The sequence below is a fragment of the Stigmatopora argus genome, chromosome 2, assembly GCF_051989625.1.
Source record: "Stigmatopora argus isolate UIUO_Sarg chromosome 2, RoL_Sarg_1.0, whole genome shotgun sequence".
In the NCBI taxonomy this organism is placed as follows: Eukaryota; Metazoa; Chordata; class Actinopteri; order Syngnathiformes; family Syngnathidae; genus Stigmatopora; species Stigmatopora argus.
In genome coordinates this window covers 20,218,387-20,244,666 of record NC_135388.1, presented here as the reverse complement: position 1 = coordinate 20,244,666, position 26,280 = coordinate 20,218,387, and the positions used below count along the sequence as shown (strand labels likewise).

The window sequence follows — 26,280 nt, the reverse complement described above, 5'->3', positions numbered from 1 at the left end:
GCAATGTGCGTCTTTGACTTTTGAACCATGTGACCTCCATCCATGACACCCCTCAATTGGGTGTCCCTAAAGAAGAATGAAGTCACGTCACCTCCCGGCCTCCACGCTGTACGTCAAACGCTTACAGTGACGTGACGGGAAGACGGCGAGCGTCGTTTAATGCGGGAGCGTCGTGGTCTGGAATCGTTTTGACAGCTGCACAAGGGGGCCAGCAACAGCCAAAGGTAGAGGATCACACAGGCCCAGCACGAAGACATCTTCACCCAGAATGTAGACCAGCTCCCGTGGGTGAAGGTGGTTTCCAGCACTGCCGACTCATAACTGAAGAAGGAAGCACGGGATGAAACTTTGCTACAAAACAAACTGTTTAAACATTATTTTCTCCATTATCACAGTGGTAGGAATTTTGTGATTTTCATGTTGACATTCTTTAAGCGACCATTTTTATCAACATAAAGTTTATTTGTGTCCAAGCCCTGCCCTGGTTTGTTTGTTTCTCCAGTTTTTGGGTCACCTCTGTATTTTTTGATTCACTACTCTTGTTTACACTTTCCTTTTGGTCCCTTTAAGTCTTTGCCATTAAGTCCTGGTCTCTACAATTGGGTCCATCCCCTTTTCCACAATCGCACTATGCGAGATTGTTTTTCCCCATCAAATAAAGAAAAGCAAATGTACAGTAGCACTTCCATTTGATCTCTTTTTTGTCAAGTGTCAATTCCGTGAACTTCTGGACTTTCCATCATGCTGTAAAGAGAGTGCTGAGACAGAGCAAGATGAATAAATAAAATTTTATACAGTCATACCTCTACTTACGAATGCCTATAGGTACGAAAATTTCAGGTTACACATTTTTTATATGCAAATGAGTGACTTGAGATACGAATAAGATCCAAGTTATGAATCCCTCAAAAAGGAAATGCATTTCCTTATCTGTCATTTTATTTTGAATTACCCTTAATAAGCTATTAAAAACTGTACAAATGCAATGTGGCTCATATTTCCACATACACATAGAGCACACGAAAAAGTTAAAATTGTACTACAAAGTGGATGGCTTTCGGCTCTGTAGAACGGGTTCTTGCCGCCATCTGGCGGACAAACACGGGTATTTCATCTGTAACGGCCGCGAAGGGAGATATTTCAGTGGCGCAGGGCACATTTTCATATGCTTTATTTATTTTATGACATTAATAAATCTTTTCCTTATTATTTTCTCTCATTTTTGTGTGTTTCCTCGCATCTTTCATGCAAAATTTGGAAACTGTGACCAATTTTAAAAGGGTTTAGTTGGTGGTTTACATATAAAGTACACCTCTACTTACGAAATGTTCAAGTTACGAAAACCAATGGAACCAATTAATTTCGTAAGTAGGGGTACGACTGTATATCCAGACAGTGGTCTATCTCAATTTGGAGGTTTTAAAGAACAGAAAAGAAAGAAAAAATATTCTCAAAAAGGTCCAGTTTGCCAAATACAGTGTATTTTTGTGGATATAAGAGAAACTGTTGCATCCGTAGTCTGTTGGATCCCTGTTCTGTTGTCTTTGTACTGTGTTATATTGTATTTGTTTTCAATACATACCTAAACCAGTTGGTGAGGGTCATCATAACATAAAGTGAAGCCAAGAAGAAGACAAAATGGAAGAAAAAGTAGCTGTACGCCACTCGTTGCGTCTCGTTGTGGATGACCTTCTGACAGCCCTTGTTGTCATCATCGATCACAAACTCTTCCTCGACTGAAAAACAACCAAGTGAAGCACACGGTTAAATGGGGCAAGTCACAAAGCAGAAAACAACAAAACATGAAGGTTTGATCAATACATTTTGTCCCGAAACATAAGAATTTCTGCACAACATCACCTTCCTTAAATGTACTTAACCACATTGTACTGGTAATGATGCGGGAAGGGGAAGCTAACGCATGATTACTGCCCCTGTACAAACCTTCCTCCTCCTCGGGGCAGCAGAAACAGCATGTGGCTTTCTGGAACTCATAGCGGTAAACTTTGATCATCCAAAATGGACCAAATACCTCTGCAAGGTAGGATGCTTCATTGCTGAGGAAACATAGAACAGATTCATTCCCACAAAATGCTTTCTTAAAGAATTGTTCTCAATGGTAATCGTTTTTGAATGTTAATGAATTGTGAGTTTACCATGCAAAAAGAACGCAGCAGTACATGATTGCGGCTCCAATGATGGCCACAGCATTGCCCTCATTTTGGATCCCATCTTGCCCCACGCTAGGGTAACATACTGTCATGTTCATGCCCTGATAAACAACTAACAGAAGAAAACAGAAGGTATAAATGTTCTAGATTTGTCTTTCGGTGTGTTTTTTGTTGTTGTTGTTGTTGTATCTTCTCACATCGTATTGAAGGAGTCCCCTTGGTTGCTTCATGACATCCATCATTCTTCCAAAACTATATAACGGCATTTACATACTCTGTGTATTGTTGACACTTTTTTCTCTCATCTCATCTCATATTCTGAACCGCTTTATCCTCATTATGGTCGCGGGGGATGCTGTAGCCCAGGGGTAGGGAACCTATGGCTCGGGAGCCACATGTGGCTCTTTTGATGGTTGCATATGGCTCTGAGCTAAATATGGAAACCGGTGAGAGAGCCGAGTCCCGAATGCACCAATAGGAACGTCACGTCGGCACTGTGGCTTTGACTTTTTTTTTTCATTAGTCTTCTGCATCTATTCTCTCATTGATACTCATTGATATTCATTGATTAGCAACAGCGTAACAATGTTGTCAAAAGAATTCAAAGACTTTTTGTACTTTAGAGGTGGTAAAATGACTAAAAAAATGGCACATTTTCATGCATTTTGACTTTTAAATTGTGAGTATAGCTCTCAAGGAATAACATTTGAAAATAGTAATTGTTTATGGCTCTCTCTTTCAAAAAGGTTCCCGACCCCTGCTGTAGCCTATCCAAGCTGACCCCGGGCCAGAGGCAGGGGACACCCTGAATCAGTGACCATGCACACTCACACCCAATTTAGAGTGTCCAATCAGCCTACCATGCATGTTTTTGGAATGTGGGAGGAAACCGGGGTACCCGCAGGAAACCCACGCAGGCCTGGGGAGAACATGCAAACTCCACACTGGTGAACGTGACCTGGATTTGAACCCAGGACCCCAGAGCTATGAGGCCGACACGCTAACCACTCGCTCCACCAGCCCGCTTGTTAGGTCGCAGGACGCATTCCACCAAATTTGATCTTTTCATTTTATGTTAACAAGTTGGCTTAGCCATTGCAGTTTTGGATTTCTTCATACAAATGTTTATCTTTTTATATGGCTGGGCCAGGGTGGTCTGTGTGCATATGTGTGTATCTCAGTTCTGACTGCATGCATCCGTCTCAGGTATCCGCCCGGCAACATAAATATTTGGTAAATTGTGGTTACTCCTTTAGGTTACGGGACAAAAAGAGTAAGTCCATATAAGGCCATTGCAGACTGGTTAAGGTTTCGTGTGTGTGTGTACATGTCCAAATGCAGACGGGCAAAGTATTAAGGGGCTTACACTGATGGACCACTATTGTTCATGTATGTATACAATACAATATAAAACCTCACACGTTCACAAACATCTATAGACACACACACACGCACACACAAAATTTTGTAAATATCAAGAAGTTAATGAACACTGGGAATGAAGCTAAATGTTGTCTATCTTTAAAAAGAAAAATATGATTTTTCCCCAAAACGTTTTCCTCACCAGTATAAAGCCAACTAATTACTGTTTTTATATTGCATGTAATTGGTTTTATGCCACTGTTATTATGTTGTCAATGGACTCAAGTGGAATGTGAAACAAATATCCGTCAGTCTTGTCTCGCCACAGGCCCAGCATGCATGTCAGGGCACATTTCATCTCAGATGATCTGCATGTCTGTGTAGAAGTTTGCTGTTGCGTGTGCGTGAACACAGATGTGCATGTCACCTTGAAAAATGATGCTCTGACAAGAGATTTCAAATATATAACGAGAATGAAAAGCACAAGCTGAGTTAGTCTGTAAATTGTTGTGAACATAGACTAAGTCAACTGTAAAAGAAATATGGTATATTTACCGGAAAATACTTACAGCTGTTGTTGTCAGAATTTTACTGTTTAAAAAAACATAAATTACATGTAAAATCGATATACTGCTTTGATGAATGTAGATTTTTTTTAAACTGCAAATTATGGTTGTAATTTTCTTTTATGTTTTATACTATACTTATGTAACCTATATTGCTTATATTTCTCAGCTTTTCTCATTGTCCCTGCTCTTGACGTATTTATTAAGCTACTACAAACCTGGAGGGTGCTCTGTTCATTTAACACAGCTACAAAACATGACTCCATGAGAACTTAAGAGTGTGCTGGCTGTTGAAGCTAGACTGTAGCATTGGCTTACAAGTCTGGACACATGACTACCACAGTATAACTTTGGTAGGATTGGTTCGAACTCAAGGTCACATGTTATTTTCAAATAATGAAATACGCAGCCAAACACGGTAAAACACGGAGGTTACTCTTATTCAAATGAAGAAAACAAAAAAAAGCTAATCGCATCTACCTCTGGAGTTGGGGGAGTTGTTTAAAATGAAGATTTCATTGGATTTCGTGATTTGGGGTGAAACTGATAGTTTGGTAGACTTGTTATCTGAATAACTCTTAATATATTATGTCGTTACTGACATTACCAGGCATGTCAGTCATGTAACGTTAGTATACCGTACACTTATTCAGCCTGTTGTTCTCTATTTTACTTTAATCTTAAATTGCCTTTCAAGATGACATGTATGTTTTTGGTGTTGGATTTTATCAAATAAATTTCCCCCCAAAATGTGACTTATACTCCAGTGCGACTTATATATGTTTTTTTCTTCTTAATTATGCATTTTTTGGCTGGTGCGACTTATACTCCGGTGCAACTTATAGTCCAGAAAATACAGTGTGTATATATATATATGTGTGTGTGTATATATATATATATGTATATATATGTATATATATATATATATATATATATATATATATATATATATATATATATATATATATATATATATATATGTGTATATATATGTGTGTATATATGTGTATATATGTGTATATATGTGTGTATGTATATATATATATATATATATATATATATATATATATAATTATGCATTTTTTGGCTGGTGCGACTTATACTCCGGTGCAACTTATAGTCCAGAAAATACAGTGTGTATATATATATGTGTGTGTATATATATATATATATATATATATATATATATATATATATATATATGTGTATATATATATATATATATATATACACCGCATTTTCTGGACTATAAGTTGCACCGGAGTATAAGTCGCACCAGGCAAAAAATGCATAATTAAGAAGGAAAAAACATATATAAGTCGCACTGGAGTATATATATATATATATATATATATATATATATATATATATATATATATATATATATATATATATATATATATATATATATATATATATTACTGTTTTTGGGTGATTTTAATACTGGTCATTTTGATGAAAGTTTTGTAACCATGCATAAGTAGAGGAAAATCTTTTTTTCTTTGTTTTTTTTTACTTCAGTTCAGCTCACCTTTTTCAGGAGGTCGACTAGACAATGCAGAAAAGGTGAGATACATGACATAACAGCTAATGATGGAGGCCTGAAGAAGACCCGATCGAGGTTGCTCTGTAAAACAAAAGAAAAATCAATAAATCCAGTCAAGATTGAAACACTTCAAAGGAATATAAATAAATGAATAAAAAGGAAGTAGGAAATGTAATAAGACGATGCCCCAAAATGTGAAAAGTCAGAATATGGTAGCTAGATGTTTAAACCAGGCACAACAGACCTGCTGTGTTTTTCATTGGAGAACACTTCATTTAATTATTATGATCTGCAGCGGCAGTCGTTTCAGTGGGGGGCATGTGCACATAGCTGGAGTTGGCCAAAGTGTTATTTAGCGACTGGAAGTCGCTGACAGGCTTACGAGTGTGTTTGATGAACTCACTCTGCTTGACGCATGGCGTGATAGCAATGAAAGACATGAGGCAGCAGAGTCCCAAGTTGATCCACAGCAGGGCCTTATTGAATTGGCAGGCGATGGGGTGTGTGTAATATTTATACATGAAGGTGAAGGCCATTGTGGCGATGGTGTAAAAGAAAAGCGTGGCACACATCACCGCCAGATACCAACGTTTATTTTCTGCTGCTCCTGTAAGCCTGAAAGTAGGACAGAGAAAGGCCAAATTAAGGCTTTACAATACATTTTCCCCTTAACATAGCTACATGGCCATCATTTTATCACTGATGCATGCACATACTTTTACAAAGACCCACAACCGGCGTGAGGAGGCATGCATGTGTCGCACGCAATATTGCTGGGACTGCCTTAATCTCTTGGGACTGATCCCCTCGTCCAACCCTGTCCATTCCTTAAGTGTACTCATTTTAATACTTTTAATGTTGTTTTTTCCCCACTTGTTAATTCCTCTTTCTTTGAAGAAGAGTGAAAGGCCACTTTTTTTTACCCTTCCCAACCCATTGTTTCACTTTCACAATCACCTGGCTGTATTGTAAATGTATGTACAGTCATACCTTGAGATACGAGCTTAATACGTTCCAGGACCGAGCTTGTATGTTTATTTACCCGTATCTCAAATCAACGTTTCCCTTGGAAATGAACTAAATACAAATTAATTTGTTCCCACCCTCTGAAAAAAACACCAAAAGACAGGATATTACAATGGAAGAACATATTTTTATTGGTTGTAATTCACCATCTACTAACAGAGTAACAAATTACTAGAGGTTATGATGTTTAATACTAAAATGAGACATTATTCAGTACAACGCGGATTGCACAGAGAGAGAGGCTTGACGGATGCGCTCGTAACATAACACAAACTTTAAATTTAATTTAAATGAACTTAGATTCCTATACATACACACTTAAAAAAAGTTTTAATCTTGCCTTACACTCAATTTAAATCTTCTTGTGCAATAACCAAGGCAAAGAGTTTAATGTATTTCACCACGGCTTTCGAGACGAACTTCCTGCTTCTCCATACGTATTGGCGAGCCAGCTCAGTGACGCGTACACTACTCATGTTTTCGATTATTTCGTCATCATACGCCTTTTCTTTGCACTACCCTTCATTGTACCGGTTTGTTTTAGACCCATTGTTTTTTCTTTAATTCTGCACTGATTAACGCAAAGTGCTCGTAGATATCTTTACACGAGGGAGATGCGGCGAGAAAGACAGATCGGAATCATAAGCAGCCTCTCGTGTCTCGGCCACATGGCTGTCTCGTATGCTCGTATCTCAAGGCAAATATTTGCTCGGAATTTTACTCGTATCTCAAATTGCCCGTATGTTGGGGCACTCACATGTCAAGGAATTACTGTATGTAGTATATCATAACTGTCCGGCTGGGCTGTACCTGGAATGTATCTCTTCTTACAAAGTGCAATATACAAAGTATGTATTTGTGCGTATGTATGAACCAGGACAATAAAGCTTCAATTGAATTCAATTCAAGATGTTATCATTTTACTTCCAAAATATATTCACAAAGTGATTGCTTTTATTAGCACAGATTAGCAGAACTAACAGGTAAGTATTTGAGGTTTTGCTGTAGGAAAAGTGAATGAATTCTCTAAACCGTTGTAGCTACGTCACTATGTCACAGCAGATGTGACTCCGGGTGAAAGCGGAAAAAACAGCATGCGTGTGACACAACAAATAACACCGGAGAATGACAATGGCTTTGACCTGAATGAAGAACAAAAAGGACACAGCCTTCCAGACAAAGCAATGGCAAAATATTTTTTCGTTGCTGGTAATTTTTAAGAAAAATACGACTCACCAATATTATTCTGCTATTATTCTAGTCTCATATTCATCAACTGAAACTCTACAAATTTTCCAACCTTGACTTCAACCTGTTAAGTGCTGGAGCCTATCCCTGCCTACTCCGGGCCAGAGGCAGGGGACCAGCCAATCACAGGGCACGATGAGACGGACAACCATCCAGGCTCACACTCATACCTAGGGGCAATTTAGAGTGTCCAATCAGCCTACCATGCATGTTTTTGGAATGTGGGAGGAAAGCGGAGTACCCGGAGGAAACCCACGCAGGCCCGGGGAGAACATGCAAACTCCAGACAGATGGACATGACCTGGATTCTAACCCAGGACCCCAGAGCTGTGAGGCTGACGCACAAACCACTCGCGCCACCGGGCCTCCACTATTTATTTGTTTCAAGAGTAAATTTGTATGGAATTTGAAGGGAACATTTTATGAAAACTATGAAGAGGCAGAAGATTTTGTGGAAAACCACAGATACTGGTTTAAACCTTGCTCTTTCATTCATTCATTTTCCACCGCTTATCATCACAAGGGTCGTGGTGGGTGATGGAGCCGATCCCAGCCAACTATGGGCAACAGGTGGGGGACACCCTGAATCGGTGGCCAGCCAATCGCAGGGCACGATGAGACGGACAACCATTCAGGCTCACACTCATACCTAGGGGCAATTTAGAGTGTTCAACCACCCCATTGAATCAAAATACTCCAAAAAATCAATCAATCAATTGTGATGTGTGCACTGCGATTGGCTTACAACCAGTTCAGGGTGAACTCTGCCTCCTCCCCATTGTTAGCAAGCATAGAGTCCAACATAAATGGTACGGAATATGAATTCACAGCCCAGACTTTGACAACGTACTCCACACTCACCAGTTTTTGTTCCAAGTGTGTGCAAAAGCAGTGATGAGGATTAGTTGAATGAGAATGAAGGCAAATCCTCCCACCACACCAACGTAATGCCATGCTGAGGGGTAGGGAATAAGAGAGAGGCATCCATGAGTGACATGTCAGCTGAGACAATAGATGGCTACACTTCACAGTACAGTAATACCTTGACATACGAGTGTCCCAACACACGAGAAATTCGAGATACGAGGAAAATTCCAACCAAATTTTTGCCTTAAGATACAAGACAAATTTGAAATATGACCATACAAGACGCTTCCCGATGTGGCCGCCAAGCGGCCGAGTATGCGAGAGGCTGCTTATGAGAACAGCATCGATGCGCCTGCCTTTCCCTCGTGTAAATATATCTACGATTACCGGCCGTACAGGTTGCATTTTTTGCATTAATCAGTGCAAAAATAAGGGGAAAAACAATGGGTCCAAAGCAAGCTAGTGCAATGAAGGGCTAACCATAATTTCCAAGCTGCGCAGTGACATTCATATTGAGATGGAGGGCCTTCGTTTAATATGGTTAAAAGACCGAGTCGATAATCTGTGAAAAAGCCAGCGGATTCTACATGGACTTGAAAGCAAAGCCAGCATCTGAAAAAGACATCGCTGGTGTCCCTTCAAAGCGAATCGTGGCTGGTTTGATCATTTTAAAAACGAACTGGACGAAATGAACACTCAGTTCTGATTCTGAGGCATGGAGTCGCAGCAACTTCCGACTCGAAACCCACGGTGGAATACATGATTAACTCCTCTGCCTCGGTGATAGCACAACAAAGTTACACTCATTAAAGTGTGTGTGTATCGTAGGTTCATTTAAGTTAAATTTAAAGTTAATGTTATTGTTATGAGCGCGTTCCTCTCTCTCTCCCCTCCGCACACTGCGGTAAAAGCGACCGTCTGTCTGTACTGAATAATGTCACATTTTAGTATTTATATTCATAACCAATAGAAAGGTACTATTCGTTACTTTGTGAGTAGGCGGTGAATCAGAACAAATAAAAAACATGTTTATCCTTTGAATTATCCTGTTGTTGGTGTTTTTCAAAGGGTTGGAACAGAGTAATTTGTATTTAGTTCATCTCTATGGGAAAAATAGATATGTGTAAATTTACATATGAGCTCAGTCCCGGAAAGCATTAAGCTCGTATCTCAAGGTATTACTGTATATATGCACTTCAATTTAGGAAAACTACTTTGGCTATACTTTGCTGCCCTCTAGCATGGTTAGATAAGAGCTACACACAGTTCTTACCGTGGAGGAATGACTCTGTTGGAATGAAGAAGGCAGCGGCACACATCCCGAGCAAGGTGATCAGTTTCAGGAACCAGAAACTGTTTGGGGGAAATGTTAAAAGGATTGAGTCTGGGTTAGTAAAATTACTGACAAAAAAGTTAGCCTATATATATTTTACAAGATGGGCAGCCAGGTGGAGCGAGTGGTTAACGCGTCTGCCTCACAGCTATGGGGTCCTGGGTTCAAATCCAGGTCGGTCCACCTGTGTGGAGTTTGCATGCTCTACCTGCGCCTGCATGGGTTTCCTCCGGGTACTCCGGTTTCCTCCCATATTCCGAAAACATGTATGGTAGGCTGATTGGACACTCAAAATTGCCCCGAGGTATGAGTGTGAGCCTGAACAGTTGTCTGTCTCATCGTGCCCTGCGATTGGCTGGCCACCGATTCAGGGTGTCCCCCGCCTCTGCCCCGGAGTCAGCTGGATAGGCTCCAGCGCCCTCCATGACCCTAATGAGGATAAAGCGGTTCAGAAAATGAATGAATATTTGACAAGATTTGACAAGATTAGCTATGCTAATAACAGCCTTTGTTGCTTTTCTAATTATTCCTTAATTCATTTATTTTCTGTACCGCTTAACCAATAAGCAGTAAGGCCCCTATCCAGTCTGTTTTCCATATCGGCCTCCTCTACCACACCTGAATCAAATGATCAACCCATCAGGAAGATATCCAGAAGCTTGGGAACAATCCTGATTATTTGATTCAGCTGTGTTGGTAGAGGGATACATGGAAAACAGACTGGATAGGGGCCCTATGTTGGTGACTCATTGTTTATCCTATCCCAGCTTCTTGTAAATATTGTGATTCTCAAGTCAGGCGCAATCATGGGCGCATTTATTTTTAATCTATTGAGTTGTTAACATTACAAAAGTAGTATTGCCAAACTTAATAGTATCAAATTGAAAACATACAATAGTCATACCTGTCAACCTCTGCCGATAACTGCCCTTATAAATGATTATGATTCCCCTTACAAACGCCAAAAAAACCTTACAAACACCGTACGAGTCGTACGGTGTTTGTAAGGTTTTTGGGGGGGTTGTAAGGAGAATCATAATCATTTATAAGGGCAGTTATCGGCAGAGGTTGACAGGTATGAATAGTGCAACTTTGATTTTTTTGTAAAAAAATAAATTACTAGTATTTACTGTTCAAACTGTTTGCACACTGCAAACTCTTGTGAAAGCTTGATGCGAATTTTGAATACAATAAACTAACACAGATAATGAAAAGTGAATTACTCATAACCTAAAACTGGGTCCAGATTCAACCACTATTGTATGGAAAACTCTGTGATGAAAACCTGTAATTGCTGTTATAAAGTTACCGTCAGGGCACTGGGTCATGAGCCCCTACAGACCATTAAGACATCCATAACCTTTGCCAAAGAACCTGAAATCTTTCATACGACCCAGATAAAACTACTACTGTGAGCAGATTAACCCCAGAGACGGCCTGCAATCCAGCATGTCAAAACCTAATCCGAAGCACGTCACAGCTTTAATCGACCGGGCCTGCGCAGAAAGCGTAGCAACAAAGAGCTTAAAATAGACCAGCTGGAGGTCAGGTAAACAGGAGGGACGAACACTTTCCCCTTATATTCTGTCAAGGTTGCAGATAATTAATAATAATAATCATATATATTGACATTGCAGTCAAAGTAACTGATTTTATTATTACTGTCGATAAAAATATTGTATTTTTTCTTTTTGACATTACCTATTGTTCTGATTTATGAATAAATATTAGCATGCTGAGCATAATGTTGGCTTTGACTTGAATTTATTTATTTTAAAATATCTGTTGTATTGCCTATTTGGATATGAGACAACCTGTTACAAACTTGTACCATACCTATAAATTTGTGGATATCGTGCCTTCATTTGAGGTTCTTCCAAATATTAATAAACATGATTCAAATATTCTGGATAGCTTTTTTGATGTGGAAACAATTTGTCCACTGTGATTTTATATTTTAATACACGAATAAGATATGATTGCGGGTGGTTGATGCATCAGTCTCACAGTGGGGGGCCTGGGTTCAAATCCAGGTCGGGCCTCCTGTGTGGAGTTTGCATGTTTTCCTGTGTGGGTTTTCTCCGGGTACTCCAGTTTCCTCCCACATTCCAAAGACATGCTAGGCTGATTGGACACTCTAAATTGCCCCTAGGTATGCGCGTGAATGGTTGTTTGTCTCCTTGTGCCCTGCGATTGGCTGCCCACCGATTCAGGGTGTCCCCCACCTCTGGCCCGGAGTTAGCTGGGATAGGCTCCAGCACCCCCCACGACTCTAGTGAGGATAAAGCGGTTCAGAAAATGAGAATAAGATATGAAATGAACAGCATCACTAACCCGTTGTGGATGAGTGCTCTAAAGTCCTGACTAGACTTGACGTCCACAAGGAAGATGGCCATCATTAAGTAGAAACAGGACGTGCCAAAGCATACTCTGTAGACTGCTGAGTAACCTACAAGCATCTCACAGTGACCACCACCATGTGCCTGATCGCACACTACGTTGAAGAAAGGCACCTGAAACAAACACAAACAGTGCCCTCCACATAAGCAACAGTCTTGCATGATGTGGTTGCTAATTCAAAAATAAAGTCAGTGCTTTTTTTTTGCTGGTTTGTTGCTGAAAGACTCAGCTGCAATTAACATTCTGTACCACCGTCTGTTTCTTGCCCTCCTTTCTCTTTGGGCTGACGTCAGTCTGACAACAAAACCAGTAGGGATTTCCCCAAAAACTTTCGTTTTAGACATTCCAAAAACACATATAATTCCAAATGTTAAAAACAACTGTTGGGAGTGGTTATTTCTAATATCAGACTCATTATATGAGTGATTTATTTAATTCTATGCACTGTTACACTAATGTCTATTGTTGCTTTATGTGGAGATTTGAATGGTAGAAATTGCAATATTTTAAACCCTGTCTCTGAGTAGCAAAGAGGAATACAAAAAAATACTACACAATATTTGAAACAGAGCACCTCTTCAAATTTAAAACACCATTAAGAAGCACATTCAATAATATCTCTCCAATATTCAGTTTGATTAAGAACTGCAAGATTTTAGAAAATGAACTACTAATTGTGATTTTTTTTTCTAGTCGATCCTCCGATTTCTATTTCATTCATGATTTTCTTCAGATCATAGCAAAATTCCCGATTAAACTATGAATAATATTGCAAGGATATTCAAGTAACTGTGACGCAGTGCTTTGGCTTTTCAAAAATTGTTTCCCAAAAGTATTCAACCTTACTGTCATAAATATCTGTTTTGTGTTGGTTTTAGAACATTTCTGCATTATTTGTTGTTTATTTGTCACTTCCTGTAAATTTCCGGGTGGTTTCAGGACACTTTCTGGTGATCTAAGGTTCTTTTACATTCTAAATAAATAGGGATTTTGGTGGAACTGTATAATGTAAAAATGTATCTAACCCTTGTGCACCTTGATATCCTGTTTTTTTACGTCGAATGCAAGTATGAAAAGATTTAGAATTTGATGCATTTTGGAGTTTAAAATGTTTTTGCCATTGGAAATGAAAGAATTTATTTAATTTAAAAAAACACACATTTTTAACACCACCATGAATGTTCGGGACAAAAAATGAGTCTGTGTCACATGACTTTTAGAATTGTTTGGAAGTTGGAATTGTGCCAATTGGTCAAAGACCAATGGGCTGTACATTGCACCATAAACATGGACAAAGAGGGGAAAATTGGAGAGTTTTGCTTTTTAAAACATAGTTTAATCTTTCATCCTGTGCCTGAGCATGTTTTTTTTTTCTCCAAGAAGCCTTTTTTAATCTCATTATTCTTGTATAATGACAATAAAAGCATTCAATTCAATAACATTTCTTGCATTACATCTCATATCTGCATATGAAAACTGGACAGTGTCTTGAAAAATGCAAACTGCACTTTCTATGCCCTCTGTTTGTTAGCTTGAACCAATTTTCCAATGTAAACAATTTTCCAGTGGCCCAGTGGCTGAGGTGTTTGTGCGTCAGCCTCACAATTCTGGGGTACTGGGTTCGAGCCCAGGTCGGTCCTCCCCAGGCTTGCTTGGGTTTTCTTCGGGTACTCCGGTTTCCTCCCACATAGTGTAAACATCTATGGTGTTCCGTCTCCTTGTGCCCTGCGATTGGCTGGCCACCAATTTAGGGTGTTCCCCGCCTCGTCCCTGAAGTCAGCTGGGATAGGCTCCAGCACACCCCGTGGCTCTTGTGAGTATAAGGCAGTTCAGAAAATGAATGAATGAATGCACAATTTCCCTATTTTTACTAACATTTCAAATGATTAATCTTGGCAAAATTATTCAATGCCAAATGGTTACTGGAAAAAAGTGGTGAGACTTTACGAAATGTTGGTTACCCAAAAATAAAAACAAGGTTAAAAGTCTCACTTGGACATAGTTTTTTTTTAGATTTGGTATCTGGCCAAAATATTAAAGCCACTCAGTAACTTTCAGTTTTTAGTGATCTTGACGACGCCAATGGACAATTGCAGTAGGTTTTAACTAAGGAAAAACCCAATTTCCGATTGCGAGCCTGGCAATGTTCCTACCACCCTTTATAATTACAGTCGTACCTCTACTTACGAAATTAATTGGTTCCAAGACTTTTTTGTAACTTGAAAATTTCGTAAGTAGAGATGTACTTTATATGTAAATTCTCTAATTGGTTCCACGGTCCTCACACAACTACCAACTAAACCCTTTAAAATTGGTCAAAGTGTCCCAATTTTGTATGAAAAATGTGAGTAAACACACAAAAATGAGAGAAAATTATTTATTAATGTCTTAAAATAAATAAAGCATAGTAGTAGTCGGTTCTACCAGGGCTGAAAGCCGTCCACTTTGTAGTACATTTTAGATTTTTATGTTTACGTGTGCCCTTTGTGTCTATGTGTGTGAAAATATGTGCCACATTGTATTTGTAGTTTTTAATCACTTAATAAGGGGTATTCAAAATAAAATAACGGATAAGGAAATGCACTTACCTTTTGGGGGATTTCGTAACTTGGATCTTTTTCGTATCTCGAGTCACTCATTTGCATATTAAAAATTTCGTAACCTGAAACCTACGTACCTAGAGGCATTTGTAAGTTGAGGTATGACTGTAAGTATATTGAATACTTTAGCCACCTAGCACAAAAATATTTTCTTTTCCAATCCGTGTCTCCACAGCTAGTGTGATTTAGCAAATTTTTATATCCAAAGCAGCTATTTTCCCAAATGTTGTAGACCCGTGTTATGAGGTTATTTTTAGTTCTTTTAATCAGTAGAGGTGGTAATATAAGCTCATCAGTTTTCTCTGTGGATCACTCATGCGTGGTTGAACTTAATGAGAGGTCACATTGTTCAGAAAGACACACACACACAGAAAGGACAGTACTCACATTTTCTCTGACAAGCTCGGAGACAGTGCGCGACAGCATGAGGCAGGAGACAGCGCAGCTCATAATGTGGAAGAGGGTATACATGACCCGTGTGCTAGTGGATGATTTGACTGGAGGACAGAAGGCACAGCAGAACGAGCAGGGAGCAGGCCCACAGCAGCAGCATATCTGCCGAGCAAAGAATAAGCAAAAGTAATCTATGCATAACCATTATTAGATTAGAATTGTATTTCATCCCGTATTCGGGAAATTTCATGCCTGCAGTAGGAAGACAGACACAAGACACACAAGACATTGTAGACCTACGTAAGAAATGCCTTTCCATAAAAAAACACTGTAAATAATTAAAGAACAAAAATGTCATTTACTTCCGAGTAAGCATACACCAATTTAAATTTTTCCACTTCTCATCAAATCCCGATTCTGAATCACGATATCAGTCTATATCAAAGAATTTCAGGTCACTTACCCCTTTAATAGTGTTCAAGTCTCTCTATTTGAACAAGCCCAAATGTGCTATACATGCTGAAGGCTTCCTTCTACTGGCAATTTCATTAAATAAGGAAGGCAGCCTATTACTGGCTAACTTCAACTATACGGTAATACCTTGAAATACAAGCTTAATGCGTTCCGGGACCGAGCTCGTATGTCAATTTACTCATATGTCAAATGAAATTTTCCCATAGAAAATAACAAAATGCAAATTAATCCGTTCCCACCCTCTGAAAAAAAAACACCAAAAGCAGGGTATTACAATGGAAAAACATCTTTTTATTTGTTCTAATTCACCACCTACTCACAAAGTAACAAATACCTATCTAGTGGTTGTGATCTTCAATACTATGTGACATTACTCAGTACAGACTTACCGCGGAGTGCACAGACGAGAGAGAGAGAGGACAGGAGAGAGTGGCAACGCGCTCGTAGCAACATAAAATTTAAATTTAACATAAATGAATTTAGATTACTATACACACACCCTTAAAAATAACTTTTAATCTTACGTTACACTACATTTAAACCTTCTTGTGCAATAACCGAGGCAAAGATGATAATGTATTCCACCGTGGCTTTCAAGTCAGAACTTGCTGCTTCTCCATGCCTCAGAACCGAGTGTATCCTAGTTCGTTTTTTAAAATTATCGAAGCAACCACGACTCGCTTTGAAGGGATTCGCTGGTCTTTTACCGATGCCTGCTTTGCTTTCAAGTCCAAGTAGATTACCCTGTCTTTTTCTCAGATTATCGACTCGGTCACGCTATCTCCAGTCAAAAAATGCAACCTGTGCTCATAGATACCTTTACGCGAGGGAGATGCGGCGAGAAAGACAGACTGATGCTGTTCTCATAAGCAGCCTCGACCACCCAGACGGTCGCATCGGGAACAATCTCGTATGCTCGTATCTCAAATTTGTCTCGTGTCTCAGGGCAAAGATTTGCTTGGAATTTTCCTCGTATCTTAAATTTCTCGTATGTTGGGACACTCATATGTCATAGGTATTACTGTATTGCAATTCCAAAAACAATAAATCAGTTCTGCTACAAAAATCTTATTCTGAGGATCAGTAAATGCAGGTTCTCAAGTTTCAAGACAATATGTTCATGAATGATGGAGGAGTAGGCCGTAAAGGTTGAGTCCACAAGAAGAACAACAACTACTGAGAGGCCTTCAGCCTGTAAAAATCAGAGGAAAACCAGACTGCTGCAAAGCTGCTCCTCAAGTCAAAACTTGGACTGCGAACACATTTGTGCCTATTAATTGACAAGCCCTCCATTATGGCTCCTAGATCAGAGATCTTCACATGTTGAGCCAATCGGATCTATGAATTCAAAATGTATCCGATACTGGATCTCTACTTCCAAATGATTCCATATCTGGAAAACATTTTATTGCTTGCCTTTGCTTCTGAAAGTTTTCATCACTGTGTTAGGTAGTATGTCAGGTGCATTATACATATAACATATATATTTTTAGAAGACGCTATTTTACTTCAAATGTCATTTTTGGGTTTTGGCTCTATATATCAAATGAAAAAGCAAATATAGGCAAACAAATATAGGCCATTTCATCAATGATCGGCGGATGCATGCTTCTGTTATATTTACAAAGCACAATAACCATATATTTTTTAATAAGTCCATACAAGTGAGTGTATTTCAGATTGTAGGGTGAAAGGTTTGAGGGAAAATTGCACCATTGCCAACCTTGGACAAGGGCATAGCCTGCACACAGTTTAGAATCAATAAAGGGCTGTTGGTTGGTGCAGTCAATCTAAACACACATATCACGTGTCAGTTATTATCTAATAGATAAGGCAGGGAAGATTATCCATTACCTTATCACGGAAAGGAAGGCTGATTAAGAACAGAATTCTAAATGAGTGTAAAATTATTTTCTATGACTAACAATTATGGTAGGTGTGAACATTTTAGAGGATAAGTTTATTAAATCACATGGTAATTTCTTTGCATTTGACCAAACAAAAAATTAACCCCAATATTGATTATGGAGTGAGTGGTTAGTGCGTCGGCCTCACAGCTCTGAGGTTATGGGTTCAAATCCAGGTCACGTCCACCTGTGTGGAGTTTGCATGTTCTCTCCGGGCCTGGGTGGGTTTCCTCCGGATACTCCGGTTTCCTCCCACATTCCAAATATATGCATGTTAGGCTGATTGGACACTCTAAATTGCCCATAGGTATGGGTGTGAGTGTGCATGGTTGTCCGTCTCCCCGTGCTCTGCGATTGGCTGGCCACCGATTTAGGGTGTCCCCCCCACCTGGTGTCCGTAGTTAGCTAGCTCCTGCACCCCCTGCAATCCTTGTGAGGATAAGCGGGAAGTAAAGACACCGGTTAACGTGCTAACCACTTCCACTGGGCAGCCAGATTCTTGAAGCAAAAATCATTAATATCAATTCTTTGGCCGTACGATGCCAGAATTTATTGTCGATTCAAGGGTTTTTATTCAATTTTATCTGATAATATTTATAAATTTATATACAATTGGTCACATTTCACCAAACCTAAAAACGAAAAGATATTTTGATGATTTTGACCATTTGGTGGCTCAGACATTTGAATGAAAACTACTGTACAGCAATACAAAAAGACCATGATATTTGTTTTATGCCTCTAAAAAATTAACCATTGCATAAAATTTCATTTCAGGGTGCACCTCACTTCCAACCCATAGCTTCCTGGGGTCACCTCCATGATGAATACTATATGGATTACCAGTTCAGTCACAAAAAAATGAGTTTCCTCAGTATCAAATTATCTCTATGTCATATCGGTACTGGCAATATTGGCTGTGGATTTACCTAATAAATCATAGTATTGCTTTTAAACCAACAGGAGACCAAGAAGCTCCTTGTGCAGGTGCAGCTAACTGCCATATTTCCGCAAAACTGTTGATTGTGAACAAATTCAAGAGCTCAGGGGTCAGGGTCCTTTTCCAATCCTCGATCATATCTGACCAACTGAGCATATCTGGTGCTTACGTCTGTCCGGCACAAGAATATTTTGCCACTAAATCAAATGTGCAAGATAAGCCCCCAGTACACCAAATTATTTTTTGTTTCCACAAGCATAATCACTCACTGCAGCAGTGTTCTGGTCAACAATGTAAATAGAAATGGAACATTGCATAAGCAAAAGTAAAATAGGACAGCAAACTGGAAAATTAAAAAGCCTGCATTTTGAAAAATGCTGCAAAAGATTTACAAATCATTCAAACCAAACATTTTGCTAGTCAAAAACAATACATCACTAGTCAGTACTTCAAATATCGGTTGAACTCAATGAGTATCTCTGAACAATGTTGATAATGAGCAAACAAAAGCAGGTCTTGTTTTTTTTTTTTTACAAAGAAACAATTTATCATTAACTGATACAATATAAACCGTTAGAGTGCTTCAAATGAAATACGGTTACAAACCAGACTACCTCTAGTGGTTTATGTTAAGTCACAAAAATAAAATATTTTATATTTATGTATTACTACTTAGAGTACTAGTTTCACACTTCATGGAAAAGTTTTTCCTGCATAAAATTAATTTCAAATTACAATCCAAAATCTATGCTGCATCATATTCTGACCTTAATCAAACTTTGAAAAAAAAACTACATCCAGTTCCTGCTTCTCTCCAGTGCTCACCTGATAGGCCACCATGTTGAGAAAGTAATTGTAGACACCGCGACGGGTTATCCCCTGGTTGGCCGACATCGTTCCTCCTAAATGCTTTTGGTCAGCCACTACGACTCTGCATTTGGCCATCAATTTCCACCAATTTTTCTCAGACTCTCTCCAAAAATTCCACTTTCACATCCTTAAAGAGGTCAAAAATTATACCATGCCTCAAACTATTGATAGAAGAACATTAGAAATTTTCAAATTTGATTTAAAAAAAAAGAGAACATCCAGCTAACTCCTGCAGCAGGATGTGACGGCGCTGGCTTTATGGTGGATTAACCATAAATCTAGTTGGGTTGCAATCTCTGCAATTGAAAACCTCAGCATGAGTGCCACTTGAGCTCACATCAACTCCACCGGGCAATCCTCACTGGGGAAGAAGTCCTCTTTTTTCCCGGCATCCTGCGTGCTTTGGCCCTGCTGCTCTGCTGGGTGCTGCCAGAAAAGAGAGAGAGCTGGTGCCGAATTCCCAGTGCCCTCCCTCATCCTCTCACCCGATTCTACCCGCTCAGATTAGACAGTCTGTGAGGGGAGGGAGGGTGATATGAGCCTGACAGGGACCATGTGTCACTCCCATCTGGCCCTCGCTTCCCATCCCCCAGTGTCCACCACCCTTCGATGAGCAAACGCAACAAGGGAAAGCGAAATACAGTAATCCCTCGAGTATCGTGGTTAACCTGTGGCTTCTGTTTGCGAATTTCAGTGTGGATTTTAACATTTTTATCAACTTACACATTTTTTTACTGTATTTTCACACCTATAGGGCACACTTAAAAGTCTAAAATTTTCTCTAAAATGGATGATGCGCCCAATCGGTCGGTGCGTCTTGTCTGTGCACTAAATTCAATTTTTGTATGGCCCTGACTGCTTGAGTGACTGGTTTTATTTATTGCCGGCACGCTACTTAATGCGATCAACCCAGCGTACGTTCACTCTAAAAATAGCCTCCCCGTGCATACCAAGCATTACGGTAAATCCATTCAAAACATCCCAGCGGAGTGGCAAGGCATTTGACTTCCGTGTGCTTGCAGCGCTTTTAACCCTCAAAACACTCTCAATACTCAAATAAACAGCATACTAGAGCTGTACAGAAGAAATGCCTGACGTGAATGACAACACAATTCGGGTGTGAACACAGCTTTGCTAACGGATTGCTAACAGATTGCTAACGGATTGCTAACGTGTTGCACAGCACTGTTCGAGCTTTCGCCAAAGCTGGAATCATGTTCCCGGAATACACAACTCTGACTGACAGTGGAGCCTAGCATGTTAAACGAACTCTTTATATCAGTGTACCTTTGACCTCAATAAAGCATTATCAAACTTCATTTTGCTCGTGCTGTCTTTAAAAAACACGCTAGTGCTTAGCCTAACATACGCTAGCAGCTAACATACGCTAGTGCATAGCATAACATACGCTAGTGGCTAGCATAACATAGGTACGCTAGCGGCTAGCATAACATACGCTAGCCTAGTGTCATGCTAGCGTCTTATCGGACGAAGCGTCCAATGTATTGACAAAAAACAGAAAATATACCTGCAAATGAGACTGCGCCCTATCACACGATGTGTTTCATAGGTCTGAAAATACGGTAATTAACCCCCCAAAAAATCTTACTGTACTTCACCTTTTGTCACAATGAATTCACCCTGTCTCCTTTTTAAATGATAAAGAGTAGCAGCCTACAGTCGAAACTAAACCACAACACAATAGAATGTCACTTAGATAAAGAGGGAACATCCATAATCCTAAAAATGATCAGCTGCTAATAACACAAACAGCATGGCGGATTCTGCATAATGGAATGAAGAGCGAAGGTATGCATTAGTCAAAGTGCTTGCAAAATAGGCCAATGATAATGATGTGGAATTATATTACTTGCTAATATCTGCTTGATTAGCATCCCTTTTCTTAGGAGAAAGAATAAGATTGAATTCAACTTTTTGCAAGAGCATTTTTATATACTTCAAATCTGGCACAATTGCCCATTATGGGCTCTATTTTCGGAAGCCAGTGCTTTTGCATTCAAGTATAAAACAGCGCACAAGGAATTTTACCCCTGTGCCAAACTCGCTGCATGTGTTTTGGAATTTGGTAGCCCACCCGTTGTGTCTTTGAGGACACAAATTGCGGATGCTCAATTTGGTCCAGGTGGTAAGCTGTTGATCTCAACTAGGGACTTTAATGGTCAGTGGAAGAAATACTTAGAGGATATCCTCAATCTGATTGTCTGTTGGTTTTATTTAATTCTATGTTCTGCACTTTGGTCTACGTCTGAGATGACTGATTTTTATTCATGCTATATTTCATTCACGTATAGCAAATTTAACAGTAAAGTTGACTTGACATTTTCCAATGGAGGAAGACCGCTCCCTCAACACATAAACAACAAATAGGCATGTCGGTGATAATTATGCGTTGCTTGCACTAGTGTGACAATGCCATAAGCCTCTATGCATTTTTTGGAGCAAACCATGCTAGCTGTAATATTTACTGTATAAGAATTCATCACAGCAATTTATTGGATATGTTTTTTTTCTAGAAATAGAGATGACACATGGATTTCAGTGCTGAAGATGACGTATGAATTAACCTCCTAAAACCTGGCGTCCACGTGTGGACATCACATTTTTGATTGTCACTACAATGTTAAATTTTGGACTACATGGGCCTGGCGTCCACTTATGATGTGGATATAATTTTTCTCAGAAACTACATAATGTAAAAAGATAATTTGTTTTTACACTTATGAGGTCCCAATTAGCCTAAATATCAAAGAGAAAATATAAATGCATGCCTTGCAAGAGTTTGGGTATTAGGAGGTTAAAATTGTGTGTCTACTAGATTTTATAAAGCACTCAGCGCATAAGGAGAGAGTCAGATTAGATTTAGGTTAGTGTGCAGGGTCGAGTGCCTGGATAATCCTGTTGCTAGTATTCAGTCCAGTCAGGATAACCTTCATCATTGCAGACAGGACTATTGGTACACTGTTACACTTTTTGAATCCTCAAATAACCAGGTTATGTTTTATAGCTACATAAGTGAGGTGAAAGACTTCAAACATGCAAACTCCACACTGTGAAGACCCACTATGGATCGAACCCTCGACCCCAGAACTGTGAAGCCAACACACTGAACACTACTACTTTATAATTAGTATTCAAACTATTATTCAATTATTCAAAAAAGTAATGAATGAACCTGAAAAATTCTAACGGCTCATGTAAACCAATACATTTATAAATTTAATCTGGTATGGCGCTTGAATAATAATCCTTACTAGTATGGTGCCTTTTTAAGTAATGTCAAAAAAGGTATGGAATCAGTGTTCATCCTCTGCCAAGATTCACTTTCGAGGAATTGTGTAACATAGAGGTAAAGCCCAGCTAACAAGATTAAGATAGCACAACAACAAAGTAGAAACGCCTCCTCTTTTCACAAAATTGGCTGCAGTATCAGTTTAAAAATAAATGGACTCCTCCTTTAGCAGATAAAGGAGCTGAATTAACCCAAGAAATATGATTCGTGATTAACTGTTTTTTAGAAGGAATTAGCCTATCCCAGCGAACTTTGGTGAAAGGCAGACTGGTCGCCGCTCACAGACACCCATTTGCACGCCCAATCATACCAAACCAAGTGTGAATCGATCCCATGCTTGCCCATACTGAAGTCGGGTGAGTGAACCCTTACACACCATCAGTTAGTTTCAGTGGTGGACGGCCTGCAAGGCCTTCTCTGCTGGCCTAAATAATATCTGAATCACAGACCTATATTAATTGTGATTTATCCATGAATACTTATTAAATAATACAAAATTGTCTGTCAGCTTCCTTTCATTGCTTTTCCCCTGGTCATGCTGCTTCCAGGTATGTGTTTTCATATTTAAGCATCTAACCAATCACATTTCAGCCATTATTTGTTGCCAGAAATCTGAGGCCTTCACAATCAATTCTGCAGTCTCTGCTGCATAAAACAAGCGTCGATAAAACTGTTGCTTTAACCAATCAGATTTTGAGTTGGCGAAACCAATGCCTTCTCGGAGGCGTAGGGATACGTCATTGCCTTCTCACAGGCGTAGGGATACGTCATCGCTTTCACCAACTATGATTGGCTAGTAATAGAGTGGACTAGCCAAAAGCTACCAAACTGTATCTGGAGCGAGCTGCACAAGCAAATATATTGTTGTGTTGATTTAATAGTGGTTACGTCAACCCACAATGGCTGAAGGAAGAGAAGAAATGACTTTGTTTGCAGATTTCTATATTCCTAAATAATATTTCAATTGTATGAGGTTATTATTGATGCGTTTTTATATGTGTCGCAGCTGTAGCTGCAGTAAAGGTTTTATAGCCATAAAATAGTTTTTTAGGGTTGGATTGATTCAGACATGGCACTGAAGGCGTCGGATTGAAATTCACGGCCCGCCACTGGTTAGTTTAGAAGGAATTAATCCAGGAAAGAAAAGATGGCTTTGTTATTTCATGATGATGTAGCTACTGATTATTTATTATTGGCCTGCGACAAGAATACGTGGTGTTGAAAATGAATGAATATTCATACACTATGTAATACTACAGTCTGCCAATTTTTGTTTTGTCATGTTATTAAAAAACACTTCAATTTTATCAAATTGTATATAAATAACACACCTTTTAAAATAAATAAGACAAAACAATACATCACATAATACCTAGCAGGTTCATTGTAAATATGAACTATTTTGTCCCAGTCACAAAAAGAAAGAAAGAAAGATCCAATCACTCCACTCGCTCATGGTCCAGCATTCCTGGGGGCCCCGTTCACTGTCAGATAATTACTGCTGCTTGTGGGAGTGGGGGAAGTGCCAGAAAGGACAAAAAAAGCAAATTAGAGGCAGCAAATTGTGGCTTCAATGTTTGATCTATGGTTTCAATAGAATTGGGCAATAACAATAGACTCAAATCCCATCTTTGCCCAGGAAAACAAAACCATTCACTCACCAAGTGTCCATTAGAGTATACATACAACTAAAATGTTAACTATATATTATAGGTACTGCAGTAGGCCTTTTGGAACACTTTCTTCTCTTCCTCTTTTGTTGAGATCAGAGCAGAAAAAATGTTTTTTTGAGTTTGAATCAAAATTAATTCATTTTATACATGGGGGTGCTGGAGCCTATCACAGCAAACTATGGGCAGTAGGCGGGGGATACCCTGTATCGGTGGCCAGCCAATCGCAGGGCACAAGGAGACGGACAACCATTCATGCTGATACTCATAACTAGGGGCATTTTAGAGTGTTCAACCAGCCTACGAAGCATGTGTTTTGAGATGTGGGAGGAAACCGGAATACCCGGAGGAAACCCACCCAAAAACTGCTGAGAACATACAAACTGCACACAATGTGGACCCACCTGGGATCAAACCCTCTATTCCAGGACTGCGAGGCCAAAGTGCTAACCACTCATTAGAGACAGATTATTTATAGAGAGTATATTGTGTTTAATTTTTGGGACATTCTTGCCCTATGTTGTGGTCGATGAAAAAGGTTTTTTTTTATTTAAAAATATATAAATAAATGAGGGCAGTCTGGCGGCTCAGTGGTTAGCCCGTCGGCCTCACAGCGGGAGTCCAGGTCGGTCCACCTGTGTGGAGTTTGCATGTTCTCCACGGGCCTCTGTGGGCTTTCTCTGGGTACTCCGGTTTCCTCCCACATTCCAAAGACATGGCTGGTTGGAAACTATAAATTGCCCCTAGGTATGAGTGTGAGCGTGAATGTTTGTTTTTCTCCTTATGCCCTGCGATTGGCTGCCCACCAATTCGGGTTGCCCCCCACCCCTGGCCCGAAATCAGATGGGATAGGCTCCAGCACCCCCCACGACCCTAATGAGGATAAAGCGGTTCAGAAAATGAGATGAGATAAGTAATTGAAAAATAAAGAAACACATTTTTAAAAAGTGGTGTAATGTATTTTCACTCTAACTCAGCTAGGCTCTCACAATAACTACTATACAGACTTTATGTTGTAAAAACTATTATTGTATATTAAAGTATGATATACAGTGTTAATTATGATTTTCACGGTGAAATATATATATATATATATATATATATATATATATATATATATATATATATATATATATATATATATCACCCCATCTTCTGAACTGCTTTATCCTCATTAGGGTCGCGGGGGGGGCGGAGCCAATCCCAGCAGGGACACCCTGAATCGGTGACCAGCCGATCGCAGTGCACGAGGAGACGGACAATCATGCACACTCACACCCATACATAGGGGCAATTTAGAGGGTTCAATCAGCCTACCATGCATGTTTTTGGAATGCGGGAGGAAACCGGAGTACCCGGAGGAAACCCACGCAGGCCCGGCGAGAACATGCAAACTCCAGACAGGTGGCCGTGACCTGGATTTGAACCCAGAACCCCAGGGTTGTGAGGCTGACGCGATAACTCTAACTATATAAATATATATATATATATATATATATATATATATATATATATATATATATATATATATATATATATATATATATACATATATATATATACATATATATATATATATATATATATACATATATAT

The 26,280-nt window shown here is 39.3% G+C and overlaps 1 protein-coding gene across 1 annotated transcript; it reads right to left on the bottom strand.

The window, feature by feature from the left end:
- Positions 1-6: 6 nt before the first annotated feature.
- On the bottom strand, positions 7-20,180 carry serinc4 (serine incorporator 4). The gene is made up of 12 exons (XM_077594980.1): positions 20,041-20,180; positions 19,659-19,830; positions 15,507-15,674; positions 12,454-12,632; positions 10,060-10,139; positions 8,781-8,874; positions 6,049-6,260; positions 5,631-5,726; positions 2,157-2,283; positions 1,945-2,057; positions 1,583-1,736; positions 7-321 (listed from the first exon to the last, which is right to left on the bottom strand). The coding sequence occupies exons 2-12, from the start codon at positions 19,776-19,778 to the stop codon at positions 114-116; spliced, it is 1,551 nt and encodes a 516-aa protein (XP_077451106.1). The 5' UTR covers positions 19,779-19,830; positions 20,041-20,180; the 3' UTR covers positions 7-113.
- Positions 20,181-26,280: the final 6,100 nt, after the last annotated feature.

Bases quoted from the DNA above. Each gene is read 5' to 3' on its own strand.
- serinc4 (XM_077594980.1), bottom strand. From the start codon at position 19,778: ATGGCCAAATGCAGAGTCGTAGTGGCTGACCAAAAGCATTTAGGAGGA. The intron at 5,727-6,048 runs GTGAGTTCATCA...TTTGTTTTACAG, and splicing joins CACGCCATGCGTCAAGCAGA to AGCAACCTCGATCGGGTCTT. The intron at 2,058-2,156 runs GTAAACTCACAA...ATGTTTCCTCAG, and splicing joins TGCTGCGTTCTTTTTGCATG to CAATGAAGCATCCTACCTTG.